The following is a 24,060-nucleotide window of genomic DNA, read 5'->3' as shown; positions in this document are numbered from 1 at the left end:
GCAGAAAATCCTGATGCTTCCAAAGTGCCCACAGGGAAACAGGGTGTTGGTCTGCAGAGTGCTCCCATGTCTGAGCCTTGAGCCCTGGAGGGTGGCATCTTTGGGGTCCCTGGGGCATGGGGGGACAAGATGGAGGCTGAGCTGGTGGGGTGGGCAGGTCTCTCCTCAGCCCTCATTTTAGCCCCAGAGGAAAGGGGAGAAGACTGAGGCCTGAGGGGCGGGCCTTGCTCCAGCGGAGGTGGGGGCTGGCCTGGAACTCCCTGGGCCCCAGCACGTGGACAGGGTGCACCCCAGTTCCCCAGCCGTTATGGGGTTCAGCTCCCCCCTGGGGCCTGGAGACTTGGCTTCCCCTCTCTTTCCCGCCCCTCATCTCCTGGACACGGATGTCCAGGGCCCTTCCTGGCTGTGCCTCCCTGATCGTACTTCTGGCCAGCCCAGCACAATGCCTGTTCCTTCCCTGGGCCTTCGCTCTAGCAGTCCCTGCATCCTGGCCTCTGCCTGACCAGGAAGGCTGGGGAGAGGGGGCGTTGTTCCACCCTGACCCCGCCGACCTCTCTGTCCCTGCTTCCTCTGCCTCCCGGGCTGGCCCTGGCCCAGGAATGCACTCTGGTTCCTGGTTGAGCAATGTCACTGTGGTTTGGGGGTCCGGTGGGGGTGGTGGGAGGTGACCGCAGCCCTCTCCACCCCCCAAGGGTGCCCCAGTAGCCCCTCCAGCTCAGGCTGGCAGGGGCTTCGGAAAGGGGGGCCTGGCAGGCTCTGTGGCTGTGTGGGCACGTGTCTCAGTTTCTCTGCTGTGCCAGAAGGGGTAAAGAGACCTGGGGAGGGCAAAGCTCAGCTGGAAAGGAAGCTGGGAGAATGTGGGGGCTCTGGGGGTGGGAGTCCAGCCCCTGCACCCTGGGCCTTGCTGAGTCTCGTCAAAGGGGGCACCTCGGGGAGCCCCCACTCTCCCAGCCACCTCCCAGCTGGGCACCCTGAGGCTTGGGCAGGGCAGGGTGCAGGCCGGTGCCCCCAGGAGAGGAGGTGCTGTCAGCTCAGGAAGAGGGAAGCAGACATTTCACCAGGGATGGGCAGAGATGCAGGTGGAAGGGAAGCCCGCTTCCTGAGGCCCAGTGGCATTTCCGGGACAGCAGGCCCCAGGGGTGGACAGTCCGGTGGGCACTGTGTGCCAAGGGCTGGACGCAGGCCCTGTCTTCATTCCCCACACAGAAGTCTTGTCCTGGGCATTTGGTGTTCCAGTCGCCTCCCCTGAGCAGACAGGGAAGCCAAGTCCCCTCTTGGTCACCCCTGGCCACCCCCCTGCCCTGGCTTCAGCTGAGCTGGGACTTGAACTCGGGTCCTGATTGACATTGCCTTGGGTCCCCCTGTGTCTGCCTCTGGTCCCCTTTAGCCCCAGTGTCCTCTGGCTCTGAGGATGCTGCGGTGAGCTGCGGCTGGGCGGGGCCCCATGAAGAGGAGGTGAGTTGGGGTTCTGCCCTGGCCCCCTGCCCCACTGAGCCTGATCCAGGGGAGGATCATGGGCAGGCCTGCACTCTGCTGTCCTGGCTTTGCTGGGAACCGGGGAGCAGCCGTGGGGTCCTGGGAGGCCTGCACCCCAGCTTCCCCTGGGAAGCCAAGCAGGCACCAAGTCCTCACACACACAGGACGGGACAGGGTAGCCCTGGGCATTGGCAGCCGGTGGGAGGGGTGATTGTACCAAGGCTTTCAGGGGACAAGCGGTGGGAACAGCAGTGAGGGAGTTAATGGCAGCCGCTGACTCCTCTCTGGCAGGAAAAAGTCCCCATAGACACCCTGCTGCCTGGCGTCTTGCCAGGGCCAAGACAGGGGCTGAAAACTGGAAGTCCAGGCGGGTGGCCAGCTCTGCCTCTGAGGTGGGCGCTGGAGGAAGGCAGCAGCCCCGCTGCCAGCCGCCCATCCACATTCCCACCTGTCCGCCTGGCTGCCCGCTGTTCGCCTGGAAACCTGTCTGTCTATCTATCTGTAATCCTGACTCTGTCCGCTTGTCCATCTGACCGTCCTTCTCTGTCCAGCCATCTGGCTGTCAATCCATTTGTTTGTCTCTGGCTCCGGTCTATTTGTCCATCTGTCCCATCATCTGTGAGTCCATCTGCTCATCTTGTTGTCCATTCATCCACCTGTCTCTCTGTATCTCTCCGCCCACTGGTGTGTGTTCCCACTTACCTCCTCTCTCCCCCTGGGCCACAGAGCCATGGCCCAGGGCCACGGGGCCATGGTCAGCATGGTCCTGCTGGGGCTGGGGCTGGCGCTGGCCATCACTGTGCCTATCGTGGTCGTCTCTTGGCACCGTGTCCACTGTGGCCCCCAGGCCTTTGCCCATGCTGCGGTTGCTGCGGACTCTAAGATCTGCTCGGACATTGGACGGTGAGTAGGAAGTGGGTGGGAACTGGGTGGCCCTTGGCGCTGACCCCTCCCGGAGACTTTGTGACCAGTGGCGAGAGTGTGGAGAAGGCACACGTGTGTGCATGTTGGCATGTGGGGGTCGTGTGGGTTTGGGCTCCAGTAAGGAAGCAGCCTCAGGGCCCTTGCACAGACCAGGTAGCAGGGGTGCACAGGGTGACAACAGTGTGGGCAGAGCAGAGGTGGTGTGTGAGGCTGATCCTAGCTCCAGGGCTTGGGAGGCCCAGCGAGGGCACTGCTGCAGTGTTGCTTGTCTGGTCCCGGCCCCTTCAGAGAAGCCCTGGCAGTTTTCCAAGGCTGGTGTCTTTCCCCAGGGACATGGGTGAGGGGGTTCAGGGGCTCCATATGTGAGGACTGCCTGCCAGGACCAGGCTCCCCTCCTGGCCCTGGAAAACTGGCCTCTGATGGCATCATGTCCCCTGCGGCCTCCCCTCTGCGTGTCAAGGCTTGGAGCCAGGCCAGTGGCAGGCAGAGTGACTGATGTTCGGTGGGCCGGGGCAGGGGGGCTGTGGAGAGGGGCCCCAACTGATGTTTCCCAACGCTCTTCCAGGAAGCCCAGCCCACAGGAGGCTTCCGCTGCCTGCCAGGACAGGAAGCGCAGCACGCCCCTCCTGGCCCCTGCCCCACTCTGGGCTTGTGGGAGCCTGGGCTAGCAGCCCCCTCCCTGCCGGCTCAGTCTGCTTCCCGGAATATCTGCCTCAAGGGCCATTGTCAGAGTCAGAAGTGCTTTGTGAACCAAAGAGGACTGTCCTGGACCAAGGGGCAGCGTGTCTGAGTCCCACCCAGGGCACCACTGGGCAGGTGGCATCCATGCCCCCTTCGTCCCGGGGTCACCCCTCTTCCGTGCTTTCTCCCTTGGTTTCATTCATTCCTTCCTCCCTTCATCTTCCATCTGTCTGTTCGTCTGTCCCTGCCCTGCCCCCTTCTGGCCTGGTCCTCAGGCTCTTCTCAGGGTGCTTTGTCCCCTCCCTCAGGGCTCCCTCTTGGATGACAGGGACAAGTTGGGGGCAGACTGCTTGGTCTTCCCAGAGGGCTCCCAGGGGCCGGGAGGGGAATGACCCCTCTCAATGCTCTGAGAGCTGCAGAGGCGCTGTGCCCCCTGAGCCCATATTTGCAAGGATGCAAACAAGTCGGGGCTTCAGACCCAGAGACCACTGATGGGGACGCGGCCCCCAGGGGTGGGGGGCTGCTGCCACGGATCTGCGAGGGGGTTCCGGGCCTGCTGTGTCTCCCCAAGTCTTTGTTGGGGGTTTTGGAGGGCTGGGGGTTGGGGTCTCTGCTCTGCAACCCTCGCTGGTGAGGTGAGCAGATGTGGTTCCCCCCAAGTGTTTCATGTCCTCGGCGTTCCACTTCCTGTTCTTGTTCTAAGAAACCAGGGGTGGGAGAGAGCCTGGAGCTGCCACAGCTGCTGTGGGACAGAGGCTCACATGATCTGGCAGGGCTGGGGAGATCCTGCAAGGGCCTCCTAGACCCCACCTCCTTCCACCCTGTGAGCACTGGGTTCTCTCAGTGGGGCTGGGACTCCTGCAGCAGCCAGAGCCCCTGGGGGAGGATCCGGCTCCGAGCCTAGTGTACACACGATAGAAGCACGGTGACAACGAGGTCCGTCCCATCCTGCGTGATGCCAGTGTGTTAGGCTCATGTTCAAACTGGGAGTTCCAAGGCTCCACGTGAGCGCTTGCCTTCTAGGGAGACCAGGGTTAGTGGTGATTTTTTGGCTTTGTGATGTCTGTCTGCTGTGACCACTCGGAAACGCCACACAGGATCCTGAGCGGAGGGTTCATAGTTCCACTTGACTTAGAGGAAACTAGGCCTGCACAGAAGGGACCAGCAGGGTGTCACAGCATGAGCGGGCCCAGCTGGGACTGTCCTGCTCTGCTGCCCCTGCAGAGAGGGAATCTCTCCGGGGTTGTTGGAGGGTGGAGTCTTCCCAGGGTCCCCACCCTCCGCCCAGGATTCCAGCCTGCCCAGACCCTGGGCTTGGATCGTAAAGGCCAGAGCTTCAGTGGCCATGTGGGTGGTTGTAGAGGGAGCCGGCGGGGGGCCCAGGGTGCTTGTCCTGTGGGGCCCTGGAGTCAGGGGTGGGGAGGGGCTGGGCCCCGCAGGTTGGGTCTCGTCAGCTGCTTCAGACCCATTCAGGAGTCGGCCTGTGGGTCATGCCCTTGGTGCAGAGGAGAATGGGGACTCTGGACAAGTCTCGGTTTCCCCACCTGTGAAGTGGGGCTCGTGTTGGCACCTCTGTCACGGAGCGCACGCAGCCCAGAGGAGGTGTCCCTGGCCTGTTGTAACGGTGGCTTGGTCTGGATGTGGTCGGCATCTCAACAGGGGACCCTGCTGTGGGGAAGGCTCACGGGATTATGGTGTGATGTCACCCTTCCTCCCCTCCCAGCCCTTGTGACCCTAGTGGCTCTCTGGACTCCCGGTTGGCTCACCAGGAAATTACTGCACTTACAACCCTCTGGGGTTCAGGAGGAAACAGCCTGTATACCTGGGCATCATGCATACACACGTGTGAGCGTGCGTGTCCGAGTGTGTATGTGACAGCAGCCTTCCAGCTCCTTGGGGACAGGCAGGTGAGAGAAGTGTGACTGCTCTGCACCGCAGCTCTCTGCTGGCCACAACTGGCCCCTTCACAGCTGAGGAGACCCAGGCTCAAGGAGGGTGAGGCACGTGCCTGGTGAGTAGGAACCCCAACCCAGGTGGCCCTGAGCACGTACCATCCTGTTGACATGACCGTGTTCGTGGTACATGTTGGCGGGCATCTTGGATGCGTGAAGGTGTGTGATGCTTGGCTACCTGCAGCACCTGCCACCTGCCAGCCATTGTCCTGGAGTCATAGTGGTAACCAGATGGTCAAGGCTCTTGCCTTCGTAGTGGGGGGAGATAGACAATAACTCCACACCTAATGCTGAGGGACTGGAAGTGATTATTGGTCATTGTGGGTATCCTCGTCTGTGAAATTTCTGTTAAAATCTTTTGCCCATCTTTCTGTCAAATGTATATCAAATGCATTTTCTGCATTATCAAGACAATCAAATGATTTTTCTCCCTTTAAAAAAGTGCAGTGGGACTTCCCTGGCAGTCCAGTGGTTAAGGCTCCACACTTCCAATGCAGAGGGCGTGGGTTCGATCCCTGGTTGGGGAACTAAGATCTCACATGCCGCGGGTGTCACGGCCAAAAAAAAAAAAAAATGCAATAAATGTTAAACTGCCCTTGCTTTCCTGGAAGGAGCCCAGCTTGTTCATGATTTAATATCATCTTTAGTTATCCCTAAGTTTGATTTGCTAATATTTTGTTTAGTATTTTTTTCTTCATATTCATGAGAGGTACTGGTCTGTAATTTTCCTTTCTTCTCATGTCCTTGTCAGGTGTTGGTGTCAAGGTTACACTGGTCTCATAAAAAGAGCTAGGAAATGTCCTCTCCTTTTCCATAGTCTGCAAGAATAGGTTTTGTGTTGTTGTTGTTTCTTGTTCTTAAGATTGGTGTTATTTCCTCCTTAAACGTTTGGAAGAAGTTACTGGTTAATCTTCTGAGCCTGAGTTCTTTGTGTGCATGTGAAGGTTTTAAATAACAGATTCTGTTTCTTTAACAAGTATAAGACTTTCAAGTTTTTATTTTTTCCTGAGTCAGTTTTGGTAAGTTCTTTCCAAGGAATTTGTCCAGTTTGTGCAAGTTGTCATGTGTTGGCATATAATTGTTTATAACGTCCTCTCATTATTATCCTCTTAATGTCCAGAGTCTGTAATGAGGCCCCTTTTTCTTTTTTTTTTTTTTTTTTAGAAGATGTTGGGGGTAGTTTATTAATTAATTTATTTATTTTTGCTGTGTTGGGTCTTAGTTTCTGTGCGAGGGCTTTCTCTAGTTGTGGCAACCAGGGGCCACTCTTCATCGCGGTGCGCGGGCCTCTCACTATTGCGGCCTCTCGTTGCGGAGCACAGGCTCCAGACGCGCAGGCTCAGTAGTTGTGGCTCACGGGCCTAGTTGCTCCGCAGCATGTGGGATCCTCCCAGACCAGGGCTCAAACCCGTGTCCCCTGCATTAGCAGGCAGATTCTCAACTACTGCGCCACCAGGGAAGCCCCCATTTTTCATTCTTGATATTGGTAACTAGTGTTTTCTCTTATCATTCTTGATCAGTCTTGATAAGAGTTTTATCAATTTTATTGTATTTTGGAAGAATAAACTTTTGGCTTTGTTGATTTTCTTTATGATGCATTTATTTCCTCTTTCATTAGTTTCTACTTTTATCTTGGCTCTTTTCTCCTCCTTCCATTGAGTTTAAGTTGCTTTTTAAAAAATATTCATCTTGAGATACACTTTGGGAAAAACAAATTATAAGGTGGATACATAGATGATTGATCTTTAAAGTCTTTTCTAGTACATGCACTTAAAGCTATAATTTTCCCTCAAAGTTTGGCTTAGCTGCATTCCACAAGTTTTTTGTTGTTCTTCCCCTAAATGTTCATATTTTTATTTTGAAAAAGTTTTACACCCACAGAAAAATGGAAAGAATACCCATACACACTTCACTTAGATTCACCAGTTGTTCATACTTTGCCACATTGTCTCTCTCTCTTTCTCGTGCTCTCTCACTCTCTCTCCATATATCTATCTTTCCACATATTTGGAAAATAAGTTGCATTTATCATGACACTTTATCCCTAAATATTTCAAACATGTATCTATTAAGAATAAGATTATTCTCCTATATAACCTTAATACCATTATCACACTCAAGAAATTTAACCTTGGTAAAATTATAGTATCTAATACCTAGTCCAATTCAAAAATTTTCCAATTGACCCAATCTTTCTTTCTTTCTTTTTCTTTCTTTCTTTCTTTCTTTTTCTTTCTTTCTTTCTTTCTCTTTCTTTCTTTCTTTTTCTTTCATCTTTTAATTTGAATTTTATTTTATTTTTTTATACAGCAGGTTCTTATTAGTTATCTATTTCATACATGTTAGTGTTTATATGTCAATCCCAATCTCCCAATTCATCCCACCCCCACCCCCACCCCACCTTTCTTTTTAGATCCAGTATCCAGTGATTGTCATGTTTCTCTAGTCTTCTTTAATCTAGAATAATCCCCTGCTTTAAAAAAAAAAAAAGTTGATATTCTGTGACATTAAAGAAGTCGGTTCAGTTGTATCAGTCTTTCTTTACAATCTTGGTTTGTTTTTATAATTTATTTACGATCAGATTCAGGTTAAACACAATATAAGATAGGTATTTTGTCTTCCCATTGTATCACACAAGAGGGAACACAATGTCAGACCCTCTCATCATTGTGATGCCAAGTTGGATCACTTCATAAAGGTGGTGTCTTCCAGATCTCTCCATTGTACGGGGTACCATTTCCCTATTAAATTAGTAACATACGGTTTGATACTTTGAGACCAGGCGAATATCCTTTTCTCAAACAACATTTATCCCATGTTTTAGCATCGATTTTTATCCTTGTCTCAACAGATACATTTGTGTTTGCAAAAAGGTGATTTCTAAACTAGTCATTTCTTCACCACTCATTGGCTGGCATTCTTCTGTAAAAAAGATCCCCCTTCCCCAACCCAGATATTCTTGAGTATTACTATTGACTCATGGATTATTTTAGTTGACTATGTTATAATCCATCACTTTACTCTTTCTGATGCTCAAATTGTCACAAATTTGACCAGTGAGAGTCCCTTTAAGCCAGCATCTATGTTCTTTTACACGAATCCATCAGTCTTAGAGAATTTTCTTGACTTGTACACAAAATGTTCCAGGATCTATTTGTATATTCCCTCAGACCTGAAATCAGGAATTGGTAGAGAATGGTATTTTAGAAATGAAAATCTGGATGCTAAGAGGGTTCATTATTATTGGGATGCCATTGCTTCTAGGTAGTATCAGTGCATAGAACAAGAAAAAATGTAAAATCTCTGACACCTCCAGTTCAAATCCACTATGATGGGGTCTTCTGCATCTTTCTCCATCCCATCTTGTCTCTGGAACTATGAGAAGTTCCCAGCAATGTCCATATATTTACTTACTTGCCGTATCCCCAGGTACTCACAAGAAAGTTTCAGAATTACTTCAACAATACACTATGAACAATGAATCTACTAGAGAAAATTCAAGATGTCTTTGCCGAGGTTTTTTTGGTCCTTAAGATATATCCCATGAAAGATGTGCAGTTAATTAAGTTCTTTTTCCTGTGTGATTATGTTAACAGTTCAATATACTATTAGCTTAGTTTTTTTCAATTAAAATTCAATTTTAGGGTTTTCTTTTTCATCCTTTCTGTTTAATTTTCTTTCTGAATACAAGTCAGAACTGTATAAAAAGGTATTCTCAAAAGTCTCACTCTCATCCATATGACCTTTATTCTGTTCCTATTCTCTCTTCTAGAGGAAATCATTTTCATTTGTTTTGGATTTATTTTTCCTGTGTTTCTTTTCTCTTTTTTCAAATGCATATGTGTATGTGTGTATATATATATATTTTTTTTTTCTTTTCTTTTTTCTCTTTCTTTTAAAATTACTTCTGTTTTTTGCAAAATAATCAAATATATCTCTTATTTTCTCTTTCTGATATACTTTTTGATACTGAGAAAAGTTTATATGTTTGTTATAATGGTTATAATTATATTAATATCTTTTTTTTTTTTTTGCGGTACGCGGGCCTCTCACTGTTGTGGCCTCTCCCGTTGCGGAGCACAGGCTTCCGGATGCGCAGGCTCAGCGGCCATGGCTCACAGGCCTAGCCGCTCCACGGCATGTGGGATCCTCCTGGACCAGGGCACAAACCCGCGTCCCCTGCATTGGCAGGCGGACTCTCAACCACTGCGCCACCAGGGAAGCCCCAGCTTAGTCCTTTTTAATTGAGCACTAGCGAGCGTGTATAAAGATTGTTAAAACTGTTTAGAAATAATTTGAGGCCTATATGCACAGAAATCTCTGGTGTTCCTATACACCAACAATGAAAAATTAGGAAGAGAAATTAAGGAAACACTCCCATTTACCATTGCAAAAACATATAATACTCAGGAATAAACCTGCCTAAGGCGAAAGACTTGTACTCACAAAACTATAAAACACTGATGAAAGAAATCAAAGATGACATAAACAGATGGAGAAATATACCATGTTCTTGGATTGGAAGAATCAATATTGTGAAAATGACTATACTACCCAAAGCAATCTACAGATTCAATGCAATCCCTATCAAACTACCAATGGCATTCTAAACAGAATTAGAACAAAAAACCTTACAATTCGTATGGAAACACAAAAGACCCCGAATAGCCAAAGCAATCTTGAGAAAGAAAAACGGATTTGGAGGAATCAGGTGTCCCGACTTCAAACGATACCACAAAGCTACAGTAATCAAGACAGTATGGTACTGGCACAAAAACAGAAATATAGATCAGTGGTACAGTATAGAATGCCCAGAGATAAACCCACACACATATGGGCACCTAACTTATGACAAAGGAGGCAAGAACATACAATGGAGAAAAGACAGCCGCTTCAATAAGTGGTGCTGGGAAAACTGGACAACTACATGTAAAAGAATGAAATTAGAACACTACCTAACACCATACACAAAAATAAACTCCAAATGGATTAAAGACTTAAATGTAAGACCAGACACTATAAAACTCTTAGAAGAACGGGCTTCCCTGGTGGCACAGTGGTTGAGAGTCCGCCTGCCGATGCAGGGGACACGGGTTCATGCTCCGGTCCGGGAAGATCCCACATGCCGCAGAGCAGCTGGGCCCGTGAGCCATGGCTGCTGAGCCTGCGCGTCCGGAGCCTGTGCTCTGCAACAGGGGGCGGGGTGGGGGCCACAACAGTGAGAGGCCCGCGTACCACACACACACACAGAAAAAAAAAACTTAGAGGAAAACACAGGAAAAACACTCTTTGACATAAACCACAGCGAGATCCTCTTCTGAGGATGTCTGAAGCCCTGCTTGGCTGTTCAACCTCCTCTTCCAGGACTGGCAGTCGTCTGGAGGGGAAAAGCGGCTCCAAAAGCCAGGCTCCTCTCACTCGGAGGCCTGTATTTCTCTCCTGCTTCTGACGCCTTTGAGCAGATGTTTTCTATTTGTCTGGCTTTTCTAGTTGTCTGTGGAAGTTTGGTCTGAATTGTTTAGTCTTTCATTACTAGGATGTCTGCTTTACATGTTAACAGATTATTTTTTTAAAAACCTATGGGAGCAAGGCAGATGCAGGGGACCAGATAGGAGACTGTTACAGTAACCCAAGTGAGAGATGCTGGTGGCTTAGACCAGGGTGGTGGTGTGGTGGAGGAGGTGATGAGAAAGGATTGGAATCTAGGTGTATTTTGGAGGTATAACTAACAGGCAGGATTGGCCATTGGATATGGGGATGAAAGAAAGTGACCAATCAAGGACGACTCTGAGGTTTATAGCCTGAGGGTGAATGGTTGTGTCCTTTTCTAGGATCATGATGACTAACAAAGGAGCAGTTTGCGGGGCAGAGGTGGGAGGGAAGGAAAAAGTGCAGTTTAGGTCATGTCAAGAGTGAAATACCTCTTAGATGCCTAGGGGAGGTAGCCTGTGGATGGCTGGGGATAAGTGCCTGGAGTTTAGGGGAGATCAAATTTGGGGGTCATCAGCACAGAGGTTGCATTTTAAGCCCTGAGCCTGGATCAGCTCATCTGGGGGAGGACATAGATGTACCAGGACCGAGGACTGAGCCTGGGGCTTCTAACATCCTGAGATTGGGGTGGTGGGAGGAAAACCGGCGCGTGGTAAGTGGGGGTCCTGAAAACCTGGTGCGGAGAGCACTTCCGAGGTCAAGTGAGATGCGGCCTTTGTGATGGGAATTTAAATTAGTTTTTTCCAGTTTGTCTTTTTTCTTTGTTTATGGTGTTTTATTCTAATTAAAGTGTGTGTTTCTCTGTGCCTGGATGTAGAATCTTAGTTCTTTCATACTTCTGTCTTTGTGCCCTCTTTCCCATTCCAAGATTACCTGTGTCCATGTGGCCCCCATGTGTGCCCACGTGTGGGCCCAGAGCAGGGATATGTGGCTCCGGGGAGGGGTGAGCCCAGCATGGAGTCGTCGGATCAGTGTGCCTGAGCTGAGAAGGTGCTGGGGTCAGCGGTGGGGGAAGGGGACCCAGGCCCAGCCCCTCTTTGGGCCTTGGTTTCGCATCTGTGACCTTGAGGTGCTGGGGAGGATTCCTGGCTGTGAGGGAAGAGGCAGCCCCCAGTGAGTTGTGCAAGGCTGTGCCCCAGGGAGATGGGCATTTCCTCGGCACAGGCCAGTCTGACCAGCACCTAGGAGCTGAAGGGTTCACCCCTCGCTGCCCGTGGACAGATGGGGAGACTGAGGCCTGAGAGCATTCCCACAGACCGTGGGGCCCTGGGAGGGGCTGTGGAACCCATCAGCCCAAGCCCTAAGCCCTGATGGCAGGGCAGGATCCCGGGGTGACTTGAAAAAATCCAGTCTTGAAGGGGTTGGGCCAGTGTGTCCCCAGTGAGATGAGGAGTGGCATCTGCTAGGCTAGGCTCCCGGCGCTGCCGGGAGGAACGGAGGGGCTGGCCCGGGCCTGGTTCTGCCTGTTGTAAATGAGCCACTGCTGCTGGGAGGACCTAGGGAATAATGGCAGCTGGAGCACTTTGTAAACTGAGAAGAACCTTATATACAGCCAGGGGCAGTGTAAATGGCATCACAATTTGCAATCTGTAGAGTGCTGTACACCTGTGAGTGGCTGGACTTGAGGGGGCAGCCCAGTGTGGTCTCAAAACTAACCTGCGGTTTGGTGGCAGCAAGCAGACCACCCACCTGTCCCCATTCCCCAGTGAATGCTAGCAGAGCAGCCCAGGGCAGGAGGCCAGGGCAGGGGAGCCAGGCCACTTACTCTGTGCCATGTTCCCTAGAGCCATCCTCCAGCAGCACGGCTCACCCGTGGATGCCACCATCGCGGCTCTGGTCTGCACCGGGGTTGTCAACCCCCAGAGCATGGGCCTGGGTGGAGGGGTCATCTTCACTATCTACAATGCGTCCACAGGTGAGTCCATACGGGACCCCCGTGGGGAGGATGGGCTCGTCCACAGGTGCTAACAGTGAGGTCCTTTTAGACCACCTGAGTGTGTGGCCGACCTGCCCTGTCTACCCACGCCCCTTCCTGGGTCTCTTGGTGCCCCCCAATCTCTGCAAAGCCTAAACCAGCGCAGAGGCCAGTTCATAGTAGAGAGAGAAACTGAGGTCGAGAGCAGGGCCAGGGCTGTCTGAGGGGGACTGTTGGTGTGCAGTGAGGCCTGGCAGCCACCGGGGTGCCCCTGACACCCCACACGCCCTGCCCAACTCCAGGGAAGGTGGAGGTCATCAACGCCAGGGAGACGGTACCCGCCAGCCACGTCCCAGGTCTGCTGGACCAGTGCAAGCAGGCCCAGCCTCTGGGCACAGGTGAGGCCCTAGAGGGGCCACCCGCTCCCACCCCACCAGACCACTGGGGCTGACCAGAACCCCCCACCCTGAAGGGGCAGCGCCCCTGATGGACAGCTGAACCACCCTGGCACTGAGGGGTGGCAGCTGGGGATGGGGAGCCCCTGCGGAGGTTTTCCCGGGGGAGGGCTCTCTGAGTTGGGAGGGACGATCCAAGCAGAGGGACCACCTCAGCCGAAGGCCCGGAGGGTTCAGTGGAGACAGGTTGGGGGGCTGGGGGTGGGGGGTGGGGATGGGGCCAGTTTTTCTGGGCCCACAGGCCTGGCCATGGACTTTGTGCAGAGGGAAATGGGGAGGTACAGGAGTGTGAGGGGGGGGGCCGTGCTCCCAGGTGGGCTCCAGAAGGCTCGCTCTGGCTGCCACGGCTCGGGGGCCAGGCAGCCAAGAGTGGAGTGACAGAGGGCCCCCGGGGGCCAAGGGGGGCGGCCCAGGGGCAGGGGCATGACACCCATGCCGGGCAGGTGCCCAGTGGATCGGGGTGCCTGGGGAGCTCCGTGGCTACGCTGAGGCCCACCACCGCCACGGCCGCCTGCCCTGGGCGCAGCTCTTCAGGCCCACCGTCGCGCTGCTCCGGGGGGGCCTCCGCGTGCCCCACATCCTCAGCCGCTTCCTGCGTAGCAGCTACCTGCGCCCTTCCCTGCACGCATCGTCCCTGAGGTGAGCCCCGGCGGGGGCCCAGGGCCCTCCTCAGCCCCTCCTCCAGCCGGCGGACCAACCTTCTGGGGGCCGGGGCCCTGGCTGGCCAATATGTCACCGAGCTATGTCACAGCTCAGAGACCTCCGGTTCCACGTGGCAGAACCTCATCAGAGGGCTCAGGCCAGAGACAGTTTATGCCAAAGTGATGGGGCTCCCAGGGTGCAGATTTGGGCCCTGCCCTCCCCCCCAACCCACTCTCTCTGGGCTGGCAGGAGGGCTTTGGCCATCCCACTCGCCCACCCGGGCAGCCCACTGACCAGGAGGAATGCCAGGTGTCAAGCCCTGGGTGGACGCTGGCTTGGCGGGGGGCGTGTCCTCCCTGGGCCTGGGTGATGAGAGACATGAGGGGTGTCAGCCCCACCCAATCCTGGAGAATCTGCCCCCATGTCCACCACAGCCCCTCAGGACTCTGGACCAGGACTCCCTCCCTGTAGGGTCCCTCCAGAAGTGTGGCTGCCCTCCAGGACCTGGCCTCACCCTGAGGCTGCCCCCCACCCCCCAGGCAGCTCTTCTTCAATGGGACAGAACCCCTGAGTCCTCACGACCCACTCCCGTGGCCCGCGCTGGCCGCCACCTTGGAGACCGTGGCTGCGGAAGGCGCAGAGGCCCTCTACACAGGGAGGCTGGGCCAAATGTTGCTGGAGGACGTTGCCAAGGAAGGTCAGCACGTGAGGCCCCACAGCCCCGTTCCGCCAGAGAAAGAGGGGTCTGGGCGCCAGGGCTGAGGGTGGGTCCGGCCCTCCCCTCCCCTCGCCCTGAGAGGGGGCCAGCTGCTCCTAGGGCTTGGAGAGGTCGTTGCCCAAGTCATGCCCACTGCTGGTCTCAGGGACCTTGCAGTCAAAGCCCCTGAGGAGCAGGACCCTGAGGGTTAGGGCCACGAGACGGGAGCTATCGGTGGCTGCAGGGGTGCTCCTGGGCCTGGAGTTGGCCACCCTGAGTCTCTCAGAGGCCAGCTTGCCTCCCCCACCTTCTCCCACTCTCCCCTCCAACCTGCCCGTCCCTGGCCTCTGTCCACCCATCCCCCAACCCTGAGGCCACTGCCCACAGGCCCAGCACCACCCCTCTGAGCCTAGAAGGCTAGGGAACGAGGGGGGCCCCCACTGTGTAAACCAAGGTCCCTGGCTGACACTCTGCACCTCGTTTCCCCGTCTGTACATGGAGTCCTCTGTCTCACCCCAGGGAGCCGGCTGACCCCGCAGGACCTGGCATCATTCCGGCCTGAGGTGGTGGACGCCCTGGAGGTGCCCCTGGGGGACTACACCCTGTACTCACCGCCACCGCCTGCAGGGGGCGCGATTCTCAGCTTTGTCCTCAATGTGCTCAAAGGTGAGGCCCCCAGGAGCCAGGGGGTCCGGCGCCCGTGAACTGAATTCCAGGCCCAGCCAGGCTCTGGGTAGCCACTGCCTCCTCCAGCTCAGCCCCCTCCTCAGATGCTGAAGACGGGGCTGAGGAGTGGGCCAGGATGGTGTGTTCTAGAGCTGGCCTCCGGTGTGGCCCACGCCTGGGCTCTGCTGAAGAGTCTGCCGTCATCTACCCACTAAGTGCCCCCAGGTGACCCCGGCGCAGGGCACAGGTGCAGTGGCTCTGCAGGTGGTGAGCTGCCGGTCCAGTGTGTGCAGCTAGGGCTGAGGCCCAGCCTACTGCAGCCTGCAAGGGGGTTGCAGGGTGCGGGAGGCATCCTGGCAGCGTCCAGAGATGGGGCTGCCTGATGCAGCCTGTGGCTGCCGTAACAAAGTATCACAAATTACCAAAACCTGGTGGCTCAGACAACAGAAATTTATTCTCTCATAGTTCTGGAGCCCAGAAGTTCAAAATCAGGGTGCCTGCAGGGCCACATTCCTTCCGGGGGGGCCTGGGGGAGAACCTGTTCTTTGCCTCTTCCAGCTTCTGGCGTCTGCCAGCATTCCTAGGCTTGTGGCTGCATCCCTGCAATTTCAGCCTCCCTCTTCTCTGTGTCTGTTTTATAAGGATATATGTGATTACATTTAGCGCCCACCCGGATAATCCAGGATAATCCGCTCCTCTCAAGATCCTTAATTTAATCACACATTTGCCATACAAGGTAATATTCACTCTTTTTCCATATAAGGTATTCACAGGTTCTGAGAATTAGGACATGGACAAATCTTTCTCAAACCACTGCACAGGATGACCCCCACCTGCGCCCACCCCCTCCCCAGGGTTCAACTTTTCCGCGGAGTCAGTGGCCAGGCCCGAGGGGAGGGTGAACTTGTACCATCACCTCGTGGAGACGCTCAAGTTTGCTAGGGGGCAGAGGTGGCGGCTGTGGGACCCTCGAAGCCACCCGGAGGTCCAGGTGAGGTGCCCTGAGCTGGTGGAGAGCCCCCTTCCCTGCCCCAGGGCTCAGCATGAAGGGAGGGTCAGGCCAACGGGTGCTCCATCCACAGATCCTGAGAGCCTGGCAGGTGAGGCTGGCGGGATGTGTACATGGTTGGTTCTAGAACCGGATGGCCTGGCAGTGGGCCAGAGCAGGGAGGGTACAGCAGTCTGGGGACTGAAGGGAGCCCTGGAGGGGCAGGTACGGGAGGGCAGTGGTGGCGCTGCATCTCTGACACCCTTAGGGGACCTTCTGCTCTGTGACTCCACCTGGCCTCTCACTGACCCTGTCACCTGTCTGCCCACCCCAGAACGCCTCCCAGGACCTGCTGGGGGAGGCTCTGGCCCAGCACATCCACCAGCAGATCAACACCCGGGGTGACCACCAGCTCAGCCACTACAGCCTGGCCGAGACCTGGAGCCATAGGATGGGCACGGCCCACGTGTCCGTGCTGGGGGAGGATGGCAGCGCTGTGTCTGCCACCAGCACCATCAACACGCCGTACGTGGGGCCGGGGGCAGGAGGGCAGGCCCCACTCCACTCCCTAGACCTCAGCCCTCCACCCCCAGCCTGGCCTCCCAGCACCTCCCTGGCTGTGTCCATCGAGCGGTACCTTGTTTTCCCCTCTCCTGTGTCAAAAGGGTCCTACACCCTGACACCTCTGGCCGAAAAGGCTGCTGATGGGGTGGCCCTGGGCCAGGATGAGGACGGGCCTTACAACCAGGAGGATGCCGTGGTGGGGGACAAGGTGGATCTTTGGGGGCAGGGCCAGGGAGGGAAGAGCAGTTCCAGGATGCTGGAGGACAGCTGCTAAAACGAGGAGCTTCTGGAGCGCTGGGGTGCAGCCCATGTGTGTCGGGAGCCCACGGCCTGCGCCCAGCTCTGCCTCTGTCCACAGCTTTGGAGCCATGGTGTACTCACCGCGCACGGGCATCCTCCTCAACAACGAGCTCCTGGACCTGTGCTGGAGGCACCGGCGGGGCTCCGGAGTCACCCCCCCTCCCGGTGAGCACAATGCCCCCGGGCGAGAGGAGGGAAGGCAGGAAGGCCGGGCAGGCCCAGCACAGAGACAGGGATGGAGGGGGTGGCCCCGGGGGGGCGCTGGCTCGGAAGCGAGGCTGCACTGATACCCGTCCGGCCTCCAGTTCCAGGTGAGCGGCCCCCTTCATCCATGGTCCCCTCCATCTTGGTCAACGCAGCCCAGGGGTCGAAGCTGGTGATCGGCGGGGCTGGCGGGGAGCTCATCATCTCTGCTGTGGCCCAGGTGAGTCTGGGGGCTCCTGGATGGAACGCGCCCTTGCTGGGCGGCCCTGTTGTCCTCATGTCCTGGGAGGGGTTGGGGAGGGTGGCTGGTGCCCCTCCCTCCCTCCCTGCCTGCATCCTTCTCTCCCCAAACAGGCCATCATGAACAAGCTGTGGCTGGGCCTTGACCTGCAAGCTGCCATTGCAGCCCCCATCCTGCACGTGGACAGCAAGGGCCGGGTAGAGTACGAGCCCAGCTTCAGCCAGGTGAGGCCGTGGGCCAAGAGACCGCTAGACAGACGCCTCAGCGCTTGCCTTCAGAGCCCCTGGTGGGGCCTCAGCTTTTGAGTGTGCCCGGTGCACTTTGGCTTTGGGGGCCACCAGGAGTTGAGAAGCTCCATGGGGGAGGCAACAGGCAGCTGGTCTCCACGGCAGGGGACAGGGTGTTGTTCACACGACTCCCAGAACGAGTTCCCCTGCACCTTGGTCCCTGCTCTTTCTGGGCCATTCTATCCGGAAGCTACTTTCCCCGGCTGAGGCCTCTCAGACTCTCCCTCGTGGTGATCTGCTTCCTTGTGCGATCTGCAGCTTTTATCTATCTGCGGGTCTATTTCTAAAGGAGTCTATTATTCCTGGGAGTCTGCAGAGGGATTTCCCTCCATGGCATTGGGTTCTTGGTTCCCCACACAAGCAGGCCCAGGAGCTGAATGGGGACTCCCAGCCCCTCCCCTCCTCCTGGGCAGATGGCTGGCCTCCTTGGAAGGTCTCTGGGCTGGCAGATGCCCTCACTAGGACCCACTTTAAAGGACTAGCAGCTTTTCAAGACTCCAAACTTCATGCCCAGGGTCCATTCAAGCAGCTGGGGTTCAAGGTCATCAAAGCTGCCTTTCCTGTTATGAGCTTCTCTGGTCTCAAAGCCGCCTCCCAGGGCCCTTGGAATTTTGAGGACCACAGAGTGAGGGGCCTTGAGTCCAAGGGGGTGTGTAGTCCTGAGAACGTTGGTCTTTGGGCCTGGAGACTAAGGACCTCAGCCCGTCAGGCCCAAACTCTCAGAGTCCGAGGCCCTCCCTCCCAGCCTCCCTCCCTCCCTGTGCAGGGTCCTCTCCGTGGCAGGAGGACTTGATGCTCTCCCAGGACTCATCCTCTTAGGCCCTTCTCCTTGACCTTGACTGAAGGTCTTTACTCTGTGAACACCATTCTCCAAGGACCTCAACTCTGAGAATTTGGACCTGACAGCCTGGAATCCAGAGAACCCCGAGCCCACGGCCCTCAGCTCCCTGGAAGGTTAGAGTGTTGGCCACACAGGTCAGGACCTCCCATGGAGAACATCTGAGGCACTGGGTGGAGACCTTGAGTCTCCAAGGGCCCTCAGAGCCAAGGCCCAGGCCTGAGGCCAGGAGGGTCCTTGTTCCTCAGGGCCTTGGAGTTTGGCCACTACGACGCTAAAGAATAGTCTCCGAGGACCACAGGTCCTGCTGTGGCTGTGAGGAGCTGGGCCTTCCAACCTAAGGACACTAGGTAATTAGCACGTCAGGCAGTGATACACCCAAGGCCACAGCGCCTGGAGACCTCGCCGTACCCGTGGCTCAGGTCCTGGGGACTGCAGGCCACCTGGAACTGAGGGCCCTGGTGGGCGGGGGTCCGTGGCCTTAAGTGGGAATGTGGGGCCCGAGTAACACAGGTCTCCACGTGCCAGGATCTGTGTGAAGAGTCACAGACTGGCAAGTGTGGGGACCAGGCCCCGAGGCAAGGTACTCGGGCGCTCAGACACCAACGCCTGGGCCCTGACGCCCTCCAATTCCACACACTCACCGTCTCAGACCTGAGCCTTTACAGCCCGTGTTCGTAGTGCCTCACCCTTGGGGACCGCTGGTGCCTGTGGCCTGGGGTCCATGTCCTTGGACTCATGGGTGTTCAGAAGCCTCTAGCTGACTCCTCCACCAGCGGGGCGGGGCCCTGGAGAGTCTGGGACCCCCGTCTTCTCATGCTGGTGTTGAGATGGCAGGTCCTAAGCTGCCAACAATGCTGGCACCAGGGCCATTCCTCCTGTCCAGGGCAGGAGCCAGATGTTGAGTTGGGCCTTTCTTATGTATGGGTGACCTGGGACTCCAAAGGGCCCAAGCTCTGCCTTCTAGAAGACTTTGCTTTCAAGGTCCTCAAAACGTTGAAAGCTATCTTCTCCACAGAAGCCCTTGGACTCCTTGGTTGTCACGTTGAGGCCCCTGGTGTCCTTGATCCAGGACAGAAGTGAACCTGCATCTCAGCTTCCTTCTCGTCCAGGCGATGTCCTCCTATCATATCCCCTGGAGCCCAGGCTTCTCCTCTGGGGCCTTTGGAGTGGGAGGCCGTAGACTCCATGCCTGCAGACAAGGCTGCGTCCAGCGCCCCTCTGGCCTCTCCCAGACCGCACCTGCCAGTCCTGCCTCCTTGGCCAGGGTCCTCAGCTCCCTGCCCGGGTCCCAGCCCCTCCATGACCAGCCTTCTCTCCTCTCCAGGAGGTGAAGAAGGGGCTCCAGTACCGGGGCCAGAACCAGACCGAGAGGCCCGTTTTCCTGAACGTGGTCCAGGCCGTGTCCCAGGACGGGGCCTGCGTGTACGCCGCAGCGGACCCCAGGAAGGGTGGGGAGCCTTCAGGCTACTAAAGAGGCTGCTCCCTCCCCAGAGCTGGGATCCCACCCAGCACACGTCCAGGCTAGCCTGGTCCGGCAGAATCTGGACCCCTTGGCTGGACGGTCAGCCTGGGGCTTCAAGAGGTGGGGACAGCCCAGCAGATGGACGGCTGTGGGGGCCGAGCCCTGCCCTCCCAGAGCCCCTGTGGCCCTGCCCTGACCCCTCCAACCTCCCCAGGCCTCTCACCCAGGACTGTGCCCCCGCTCCCCGAAGCCCCATTCCCCACCTGTGTATCTTCCAGTCCAAGATTAAAGAAAAGGCTGCACCACGCCTGATTCAGGGTCGAGGTGGGGAGGGGACCTTCAAAAAGCACGTGCAGTGAGCTGCAGCCCTCCACACACACCACCACGGAGCCAGGGAAACCAGACACGGGCTGGGCCTTCTCCAGGCCGCCCCTGGACACTTGCTGGGGCTCCGCACACGCCGTTGGGAGGAAGGCAGGGGTGTGGCCTGGGGGCACCTGTCCCTGGCTCCTGGGGGCCCTTGGCCCAGGCCCGTCCTGGAGCTTGTCCTCCGTGCCAGGAAAAGGCTGGATGAAGCGAGACCTAAGCCCTCCCCAGCCCCCAACTCCATGTCCTCACGCTCAGCACTGTTGATGTTTCGGGTGAGTCATTCTTCGCGGGGCTGCTGTCCACGCCCTGTAGGCGGTGGAGCAGCATCCCTGGCCTCCCCTTGCTAGGCGCAGTGTCACCCCACCGCCACAGCCAGTCACCAAACCACCCCCGATTGAGACCCACGAGCCCCCAGCCACCGTGGATGGCTCTGCCAGCTCCTGAGTGCGCCACCCTCCCTGGGGGCGTCCTGCCCCATGCCGAGTCCTGGGAGCATTGGGAGTTCCTGTTTCACCCCAAACATCCCACAGGGGTGTACCTCTGCCTGGAAGGGCGCCACTACAGATCCATCACCTCCCATTCTGCCTGGAGTTCAGCCGCACAGGACGGGTTGGATGTTGCTCCTGTGCCTGCTGGGACAGAGCACTACACACTGAGGGCCTTCAGACAACAGACACCCTCGCCGCAGTGCCTCCCAGCTGCATCCCCAGAGCATGAGAACGGTGTCCCTGCACTCCTGACTCACCCTCTGCCATCCCTGGGACCCTCACCATCCCCTGGAGCCTCAGTTACCGCTTGTGAACTGATGGGTCCCCGCCCAGGCTCTAGCCCAGGTTTCTGGACCATCAGACTCACATACCCACTCACCCACCCACCTCCCACCTCCAGAGCACCTGGGATCCACAGGCACCTCGGACTCAATACACCCAACCAGAAGCCAGCTCTGAGGCAGCCGGAAGTTCTCTGGTGCCCCCCTCTCCCCCCTCCATGATAGTCACCCAGTCCTCTCCCTCCATATGCGTGGCTTGGCCTTGGTTCCATCCCTTCGTCCCTTTCTGCCTCCTTGCCGCTGCCACAGCCTCTATCCACTCCCTACTCGTGACAGTGATGAGCCTTGGAAAATGCATACCTGATCCTGCCATGAGGCCACACAGAGCCCTCCTTGGCTCCTGGGGGCCCCTGGAGGAAGCCCATTCCTCTTGCTCCCTGCTCATCCCACCCTAGGTTACTTGCCTGGCCCCTGCCCACATCCCTCTTGGACCACAAGTAATGCCAACCAAGATGCATTCCCAGCCCAGTTAGCGACTCTTACAGCCTCTTTAAACATCTTGTTACACAGAGGAAATCAAAGCGGTATCTTCAAAATAACATTCACATCAATACAGATCAGCCCCCACAGAATATAGCTAAAGCAGGGCTCAGAGGAAAATATATTGCCTTAAATAGTTACATTAATAATAATCAAAACAAAATATCTAACATACCAAGTTAGTAAAAGAACAACCAGAACAGTAAGGAAGGCAAGAGGAAGAATTTAGTAACAACTGAAGCAGAAATTGATAAACTTGAAGTCAGAAGGACAGATCTTTGAAAAATATATATAAGCTATTAGCTAGCCAATTAGTAAAAATGAAGGACGTGTAAATACACACAAAAAAGAAATGACAACGGGGAAATAACCTAAGCTATAGAGGAAGTTAGAAGTACTAGAAAAGATTACTCATTTTAATAAAAATAAATTTGGAAACTTGACAAAATAAATTACTTTCTAGGATGATGTAAGTAGAATTGTGATACTTAACACATACTAAAAACACTGCCACTTATCTGAAATTCAGATTTAACTGGGCAGGCTTTATTTTTATTTGCTAAATCTGGCAAGCTTAAGTATAAATGACAAACGGGTCCAAGAAAGAGCAAAGGTCTAGACATGTCAGTGATCACACAAAAAAAACTGAGAACGTGGCAGGAACACTGGTCTACCTCAAATGCCCTTCTGGAAAGTTTCCCAGGCGAAGTGTGTCCTGCCGTTAGGATCAGAGGCCTCTCTTGCCAGTTAAGCCGCCACAGTGTAGAGCCAGGAGGAACATTTCCACATTCACTTTATGAAGTCAGCATAGGACTAGCCCCAAACTCGGCAAAGCACACCAAAGGCCAACACAAAACTCCTCAAACAAATACAAGCAAGGAGACTCCAAGCAACACATTCAAAAGGACAGGGTGTCTGGGTGGGGCCAACACCACTACTGATGGGAATGTCCATGAGAGGGACTTGTACTCCTTTCACCAGAGGAGAAAAATCACGGAGTCCTCTCCATGGAGAGGCATTTGACAAAATTCAGCACTCATTCTTTTTTTTTTTTTTTTTTTTGCTGTACACGGGCCTCTCACTGTTGTGGCCTCTCCCGTTGAGGAGCACAGGCTCCGGACACGCAGGCTCAGCTGCCATGGCTCACGGGCCCAGCCGCTCCGTGGCATGTGGGATCTTCCCGGACCGGGGCACGAACCCGTGTCCCCTGCATCGGCAGGCGGACTCTCAACCACTGCGCCACCAGGGAAGCCCTCAACACTCATTCTTGATTTAAAAAAACAAAACAAAACAAAACACCCACAGACAAAACAACAAAACACTGAATAAAATGGAAATAAATGGATATTCCCTTAACATGAATAAATATCTCAAAACAACAGTAACATCTGTCGGACACTGACCACGGCTAGGTGCTACTTTATTGCTTTACATGTATTAATTCCCGTAATTCCCCCTAATGAAAGGGAGCTATGATGAGGCCCATCTTCCAATGAGAGCACTGATGTACCAAAGCTCCCGGGGCCTGTGGAGTAAGTGCCAGAGGTGGAAACTGGGGAGACAGATGGAGAAGATGAGTCTTGACCCCTACCTCATACCATATACAGAAATTAATTCGAGATGAATCTTAGGCCTAAATGGGAAAACTAAAATAAATGCTTGGGCAGCCAGTCCAGAATCATTTATTACAAAGACATTCATTTCCCTCATTGAATTGCATCAGTGCTTTTGTGAAACAAACAAAAAAACTCAAGTAAACCAAGCCATCAGATTTAGAAACACACTGTAAACATACAGTAGGTTAAAACAGCATATGAATAAACCTCAGAAAGCAATCAACCACAACACAAAGTTCACAAAGAAATGCAAATATATGGGGATTTTGTCTGCTAAAAGAGCATTTCAAAGCAGTAGGAAAAAGATGAATTGCTGACAATCAGTATTAGAACAAGTGGGTAGCCACCTGGAAAACAGTAAAGTGGGACCCCGGCCTTTTATTTATACCAAATTAAATGCCAGTTGGACCAAAGATTTAAGAGTTAAAAATAAAACCATACAAATATTGTAAAAAAATGGGAGAAAAAAATTTTATTTATGTTCTTAGAGTAGGGAAGTCCTTTTTTAGGCATGACATAAAATCAAGGAGCCACATTAAAGGGACTTTCCTGGTGGTCCAGTGGGTAAGACTCCACACTCCCAACGCAGGGGGCCTGGGTTCGATGCCTGGTCAGGGAACTAGATCCTGCTGGCTGCAACTAATAGTTCGCGTGAGGCAACTAAAGATCCCACGCACCACAACTAAGACCTGGCGCAGCCTAAATTAATTAATTAAAAAAAAAAGCCATACTAAGGAAAGGATAAATTGGGACTTCCCTGGCAGTTCAGTGGTTAAGACTCTGCCCTTCCAATGCAGGGGGCAGGTTTGATCCTTGGTCGGAGAACTAAGATCCCACATGCCATGCAGCGTGGCCAAAAAATTAAAAAAAAAAAAAAAGAAATTTGAACACATAAAAATTTTAAATTTTGATGTGAAAAATATTTCAAAAGACCAATGAAAACCTTGTGGAAAGACAGTTTCAGTACGCGATCTGGGGCTG

The 24,060-nt window shown here is 54.4% G+C and overlaps 1 protein-coding gene across 9 annotated transcripts; it reads left to right on the top strand.

Moving 5' to 3' along the window:
• The first annotated feature begins 1,042 nt into the window (after window positions 1–1,042).
• GGT5 (gamma-glutamyltransferase 5) lies at window positions 1,043–20,169 on the top strand. 9 transcript variants are annotated; one of them, XR_003792998.1, is made up of 15 exons: window positions 1,043–2,379; window positions 4,805–4,988; window positions 11,392–11,513; window positions 12,308–12,438; window positions 12,741–12,836; window positions 13,337–13,532; window positions 14,075–14,232; window positions 14,752–14,898; window positions 15,753–15,889; window positions 16,221–16,411; window positions 16,809–16,915; window positions 17,056–17,174; window positions 17,309–17,419; window positions 18,249–18,670; window positions 19,339–19,863. XR_003792998.1 is itself a non-coding variant. In XM_029219401.1 (14 exons), the coding sequence occupies exons 1-14, from the start codon at window positions 2,207–2,209 to the stop codon at window positions 19,501–19,503; spliced, it is 2,037 nt and encodes a 678-aa protein (XP_029075234.1). In that variant the 5' UTR covers window positions 1,043–2,206; the 3' UTR covers window positions 19,504–19,863. The 9 variants fall into 9 exon arrangements, 7 of the variants coding, with proteins under 7 accessions (XP_029075234.1, XP_029075269.1, XP_029075259.1 ...); XR_003792999.1 differs by having other exon boundaries at window positions 19,648–19,830; XM_029219401.1 differs by lacking the exon at window positions 18,249–18,670.
• The last annotated feature ends 3,891 nt before the right edge of the window (window positions 20,170–24,060 follow it).

This window comes from Monodon monoceros, unplaced genomic scaffold (assembly GCF_005190385.1).
Source record: "Monodon monoceros isolate NGI ecotype Baffin Bay Population unplaced genomic scaffold, NGI_Narwhal_1 Super_Scaffold_1, whole genome shotgun sequence".
NCBI classification, from domain to species: domain Eukaryota; kingdom Metazoa; phylum Chordata; class Mammalia; order Artiodactyla; family Monodontidae; genus Monodon; species Monodon monoceros.
Note: the sequence above shows the minus strand (reverse complement) of the source record. Positions and strands in the feature narration are given on the sequence as shown.